General features: G+C 38.1%; 1 protein-coding gene across 2 annotated transcripts; it reads left to right on the forward strand.

The window, feature by feature from the left end:
* Window positions 1-230: 230 nt before the first annotated feature.
* LOC116773968 (peptidyl-prolyl cis-trans isomerase G-like) lies at window positions 231-4664 on the forward strand. Of its 2 annotated transcripts, none has more exons than XM_061523788.1 (14): window positions 231-949; window positions 1015-1121; window positions 1194-1277; window positions 1342-1411; window positions 1486-1577; window positions 1673-1789; window positions 1857-1971; window positions 2048-2851; window positions 2919-3032; window positions 3109-3204; window positions 3340-3450; window positions 3572-3712; window positions 3949-4096; window positions 4446-4664. In XM_061523788.1, exons 1-14 carry the CDS (start codon window positions 830-832, stop codon window positions 4517-4519), a joined length of 2193 nt encoding a protein of 730 aa, XP_061379772.1. In that variant the 5' UTR covers window positions 231-829; the 3' UTR covers window positions 4520-4664. The 2 variants fall into 2 exon arrangements, with proteins under 2 accessions (XP_061379772.1, XP_061379773.1); XM_061523789.1 differs by having other exon boundaries at window positions 2922-3032.
* The last annotated feature ends 1875 nt before the right edge of the window (window positions 4665-6539 follow it).

Raw genomic sequence — 6539 nt, forward strand, 5'->3', positions numbered from 1 at the left:
TGAGGAGCTTATGTGGGCTATAAGTTTTAATTAAGTTTAATGTGAATTATTACAATAATCTATAATATATTGAAATTGAATCTGATTTCATTATTTTTTTTTTCTAATTGGCATTTTTTAATATCCACACACCTGTATTCCAAATTACCGATGAATATTAACAAAAAATCTCATTCGAGATTCACACGATCGACATCAATGAAGAATATATGAAATAGTTCTTTAAAGTACTCACAGATTAAATAAAATCATGACGTTGACGTTTTAAATATTTTTTGTTTTCTACATAACCTAACTTTTTAGTTGATCCATAGAACGAATGTTCCTCTTAATGTCTTACCCAACGACAGTTACTATAAAAAAAAAAAATACTTTGATGTCCATAAATTACAATAAAATCGAATTAAATAAAACTGATATGAGTACATTTCTCTTCATATGATAATAAAAATTTAAAACTCGATACAACTTTACTAATCTATATGCATTACAACAAACATTATCATAATGTTCTATCACTCTTCACTTGACAAATTCATCTCACCAAGCTTGTACATTTTCGTGCGACAAATATTTTTTCAGATGTCATGTAATAATGTACCTGGCACACAACACCTGTGAACTCATAGTGACAATCCCTAATTCTTATTTCAATTAAATTACAAGGAGTGTCAATCACTTCTATCAGTGCATTTTTTTTTGGGTTGAATTCTAGTTAAAATTCCGATAATTTGTATAACTTTCCTGAGATTTTAAATATTTAAGAGTGACCAGTAATGCATATAGTCTAGTTAGATCAGATGTATAGTGATCCGTTTGAAACTATAAGATGGAGTGTCAACAGAGCGATAGTAAAAAATTATTTAAAGTTTTCGACGCGTCCAAACGTAAACGAACTCGGAGGAAACAAGATGACAACAATTCACTGGCCACAGACGAATCCACCGGCGTAAGTATTGGTGAGGTGGAGAGAAGATTGATATAGAAGAATAGTTAAAGCGAGGAAATTTATAGGGCGGTCAAGGCAACGGTCGCCGCGCTGCATCGGCCAAGCAAAGTCAACAGGACGTTATGCAGTCACAGAACACCGACGGCGAACAAGAGGGGGATATTTCTAAGAGGTTGATTACTCTTTTATTTAATATATCCGGCCCTTGGAAGTAAACTTGTTATATGATGACGAAAACATTCAGAGATAGGGACAGCAGTCCTGAGTCGCGATCGCCGGGGGAAGGTCATCGACCATCCAGGTCTCCTCGCCGGCATCGACGTTTAGCGTATGTTTTACGACATATGATATATGCATACCAATTTCCTATACTAATATTTGATACATTTTAGTCGGGAAGGTGTATCCCTGGCCTTGAAGGCGGGACTGGTTTCGACACCAAGGTCTACGTCACCTCGAATGGTAACTCCTCGATCATATTAACGCGATATCCGACGTACATTTTATTAAATTATGTTTCATTGAAATGTCTGTAGGATGGCGAAGACGCGATCGAAGCTATACCCCAGGATCAAGACTCCTTTGTTTACGCATTCTTGGAAGAAGCTATAAAAAGGGACAAGAAAAAGTAAGTTCAAGAGTTTAAAAAAAATTATTGTAGCGTTCTTTGCATGAATCTGCCAAAAAATTTGAGAAGATTAACATGGTGACATTGAATACCAGACACCGCCACGATCACCACCACGAGCATCGGCGGAGTCGCGAGCGAGACGTGTCCGACGCCAAGGAGCGCCGTCACCACCACAAGAAACATCGCGACGACTGTAGACATCGAGACAAGTACTCATTGACCACAACACTTGACGCTCCTTATAACCGGTTACTCACTTGATATGTCTACTTGTAGAACTGCCAAAGAGGAAACTCCACCGGTGGATCATTTAGCTTTGTTTGAAACATTTGCCAAATTGTGCGCTCAAATGACTGAGAAAACGGGACATTACGCAAACGTCAGCCCGGTTGTAAGTTACAGATTGTAATCTAACCTACCCTCCCCTGTCAGTTGTAAAATTTTCTGTTCATTTGATTATATTTTAGGGACGTTCCCAAAGTCATAAATCCCTGCAATGTGAGGTATTCCGAAAGGATTCCTACGATGTCGACCACAAACCCGTCAGACTTCACAGTCGCGAGCAATCCAGAGAACAATCCCCGACGAGAGCACGGAGCAGTGAATATTTTCGCAATAGAGTTCGGAGTCATGATAATGTTTCACCACCTGTAGACAACAGGAAAGAGAATTGCGTCTGTTGTCCTCCATACAACAAGCTACACCCGAGATACGCGAGCAAACTGATCGTTGCAGACAAGAACCGTGACGAAGATAGATATAGAGCTTACCCGTTGGAAAGCACTCCTACGAGAAGCTATCTCGATACTTACTATAGACCTAACGGTGAGGGGAGAGAGAGGAGGGATGACAGAGATTACAAAAAGTGTGAGGACAGGAGGCGACTCTGTGAAGCGAAAACGAGCAGGAGTTTCGATGTTCATAGAGAGAGTCATAACGATGACGAGAGGTGTTGTCGGAGGAGTGCTAGGAGTGATGGAATTAAAGACAAAATGTATGACATCAGGGAGTATAGAGATAGGAAACACGAGGAAAGGAATTACAGAGATAAATATTACGACGACAGAGTTAGGGAGAGGAATTACAGCAGCACACAGGGGAAGGAACGGCTCAGGAGGAACTCGGACCGCTATGAGAGAAGCTCAGTGGTGTCCAAGGACGAGGACTACAGGGAGAGATTCTCAGAAAGAGAGAGAGACTCGGGTCTCAGCGTGGCCGACGGAGAGACCAGCACTATAAGCGGAAAGAGCAATTATTTGAGAGTTGTTAAAGTAAGTGTTGATACCAGTAGCAGTTGGGAGGTATGAGCGAGTTAAGGAAATTATATGTTTCTTTTAGCAGGAAATAACAGAACAGAGAGAGGCTATGGACAAGATGATGAAACTCTGGAAGGATCTGATGCGCTGCTTCAAAAGTATATCTCAGACACAGGGCAGAGATAAGGCTGTTAACGTGAGTGACGATCTTGGTCCATGTTACTACGATCATTACTGAAATATTGTTTAACTCTTCCTGTGACGTGTTCCAGGAGTCTGCGGCTGCGCAATTGCGTCTATGGAGAGAGTGTATGAGGAGATACGAGACGGTCGCCAGGGACGTGGGAGACACAGACGCCAGGCTCATGGTACGATGACTTTATCTATTGAAACTTATATTGAGACTATGTTTTTTGTTACTCTCTGTTATGGTACAAGCAATTAACAAAATACAATTTCCTTTGTTACAATATTCCTATGTATAATTTTCTATAATATTACAGGAGGAGATAAACAAACAGCGATCCGAAATGTCTGAGATGGCGACCATGTGGCAGGAGTGTCTGCAGCGGTACAGAGACATGAGCAACGACTTTAACAACCTCAAACAGAAGGTACACTGAAGCTTTATATTCACATATTATACAACAGAACACAGTCTGATATAACGAAGAGGCAAGGATAAATTCTATATTAATATAATGTTTTACATTAATCTAATGTTATGTATCTCAGCTCGCCTCTGAGATCCCCCAGCACATGTCAGCGGACGGCGACCCCCCTCCCCCGCCCCCGGGGCCCGCCGTCTCCCCCGCCGGCCCGCGTGCTCCACCGCACTCACACACGCACTACCGCCTGCCGCACGACTACCCTCCGGTCAGTAGATAGATAGGGAAAACATTCCGTTACGATATACGGGTTAAAGCATGCCTGCCATTTAAAACGATGAATTCATCACGAATATGGGGATATAATAATATTTGGAGACATGCTTTTTTTAATTTTATACAGTATTGAAGTTATAGAACTTGTATTAAAAAAAAAATACGTATTTTGGAAGTGGTAAATAGTTTAAATTGTTCTATATAATTTCGGTATCCCGTAACCCCCAGATGCCTCCGATCCCACCGTATGGCGGCTCCCCCCTCCGCCCCCGGGCGTCCGCCCCACCCGCGTGGTGGTGGGCGCCCGAGGGACCCCCACCCCGGGACCTCTCACACTCACCCGATAGAGAACGAAGACATCGCCATAAGGATAGAGGTAAATATAATAAACGTAATTTCAATTATGTATATAACTCTCTCACATAATTTTCACATTTTTTTCATTTTTATAAAAATTTTACGGACGACAATATTGAATTATGATTTTAGTCTTTTAATCTCGAATGTCAGTGTATAATCAGTGTCATGAACACGTTTTATGCGAACATACGATTTTGTGATATGGTTGAAGTTACGGAGACACTTTGGATGCCACGTGATAAGCTCTAAATTAAAAAGTAAAAGAAAACATTCAGTGTCCTTTACAGCGGACTCTCATAACACTTTAAATCAATTCCGTCTAAGACTAACATATTTTATAACATATGTTAAATTTATTTTTTCAGAGGAGCCCAGGTACAAGGAGAAGTCGTCGAAGCCGAGCGGAGCCAGGTCGGAACATAGACACAGGAAGAGATAAATATTATTTGACGGACCAAAACAGACTCAAAATTTAAATAGTGTCGCCGTTAATATATATTGAATTTGCCATTTGATGATTACGGAAGGTTATATTTTTGGATAGCAGTTTATATTTGTAATAAATTATCTTAATACCAATATAATCATTTTCCACGCTACCGACTTCAATGATGTGACGCACACGAGATATATAATTGGAAATAAGTCTCCGGATAACTATGTCCGAATCTTCGTAATTCGTGTGAAACATTCAGGGTTAATAAAAATAAACTATTAGTCCATGTTAAAAAATATCAAATCTTAGCTTCACTAAAGATATGACAAATGACTACGTAAAATAGTCTCGTATATTGTTTGGAATTTAAGTATTTATGCAAAATACACTGCTTTTAATGTTCAATCTGATAAGCGACTTTATAAATGAGATAATATTGGATTTATGAATTGGAAATAGAAAAATGAATTAAAAGATCGAAATATTTTGTATTTTACAAATACCATTACTTTAGGTATTTACAATAATTGACGTCTCTGAATTTTATATTTCTATATTATATAATATGTCCCATATTATTGTTCTTGTCACCTTTTTGTCTTAAAAAAACTTACATCTCAGGATATTTATATCTTGTGTGTTAAAACAAGCTGGTCCGGCCAATTGAATCATGACAGGTGAGTTCTCTTGACCAGTGGCGTGCACACCATAGATGCAAAGAAGCTCTGCATACCCTACCCAGAAAACAATTAAACCTATATTGTTTAATTCTTACTTAAATACTTTTAATCATACGTTAGGAAAAACAAATGTTAACAGACATTTAAAATGACATTCGATTTACGATTCGGTAAAATTGATAAAACATCTCGCATCTCTTCTGCCCGTGATCACTGGTGGTGCTGAAAAGTAACCGAAACGTCGGGATTATGTAGTTTAAAATCAATAAAATCGTCGTAGTATATCCGAAATATATTAGTTTCATTTAAATGAATAAAACTCGCGAAAGTCTTAGATCTCATTAAATTGTTAAAAGTGCCATCTATTAACGTAAAAACTAACATTGTCGATCGGCCGCTGCTAACGTCTAGCGACGCTATGCAGCCAGAACGGCGGTAGGCACAACTACTCTCAGTCTAGAATATCAATCTAAGAATTTCAAGACGATCTACAAATCTCATGTTGTATGCAGAAAATGTTTCCATGTGTCTGTGCAAAACCTATGCATGGGTTATATTCGAGACTCGAGAGGCACTTTCCTTCTTATCGTTTATAATCTCGTAGAAAGTCCGTTAATGGTCAAATTAAACGGGACTCTCTGATTGGTCGGTAAACTCTTCATATATTTTCGCCATTTTGTTATTATTGAATAGTCATTTGTCTTTCTAAGCAAAGGTGAATAAGTTAATTAGCAAAAGAGTGAATTTATTAACGAATTATGGAAAATTATAGTTCTGAGCTCTGTTCTGGTGATGTGTGCTTAACGAAGTTAATTACGAGTACATTTTCATATGTCATTTGAATTTTGAATTTGTCGTTGTCGTTTATTGTTGTGTGATGATACAATTAAAAAAATTACAAAGGGAAGATGTGGCACCAGCTTAGATTTAACTAAAGAAAAGGTAATGTTATTCGTTTTAATTAAAAGTATTATGATAGTTAATTAGCTAGCATGTTATGTACACAAATAAAATATTTTGTTTTCCTTGTTTGTTGTTTTCAGATAATAATAATAATAAGAATGTCTTGATCTCCCCTGAATAATCCGATTTAAATTATTTTCATAAAGGGGTGATGAACAGATCGTAATCGTTCTAAGGTACTTTCGTAGCTCAGGGGTAGTTGAAAGATTCATAAAATATATAGATGTTGGTTCTGATCGGAATGTGCAATTTTATGCGCGAATATTACCAACGTTTAAATGAAACTAATATTTTCGGATTACTTGGCGTATTTTATTATGTTAAAAACTAGATACTCCTGATGTTTCGATTACTTTGCAGCAACCGTGATCACGCAACAC

Source organism: Danaus plexippus, chromosome 20, assembly GCF_018135715.1.
Source record: "Danaus plexippus chromosome 20, MEX_DaPlex, whole genome shotgun sequence".
Taxonomy (NCBI): Eukaryota; Metazoa; Arthropoda; class Insecta; order Lepidoptera; family Nymphalidae; genus Danaus; species Danaus plexippus.

What these genes read in the sequence shown, in the direction of transcription:
- LOC116773968 (XM_061523788.1), top strand. Translation starts at nt 830, where the DNA reads ATGGAGTGTCAACAGAGCGATAGTAAAAAATTATTTAAAGTTTTCGAC. An exon ending in GCAGAGATAAGGCTGTTAAC is followed by an intron (nt 3,033 to 3,108) that starts GTGAGTGACGAT and finishes GACGTGTTCCAG; the next exon opens with GAGTCTGCGGCTGCGCAATT. An exon ending in ACATCGCCATAAGGATAGAG is followed by an intron (nt 4,097 to 4,445) that starts GTAAATATAATA and finishes TTATTTTTTCAG; the next exon opens with AGGAGCCCAGGTACAAGGAG.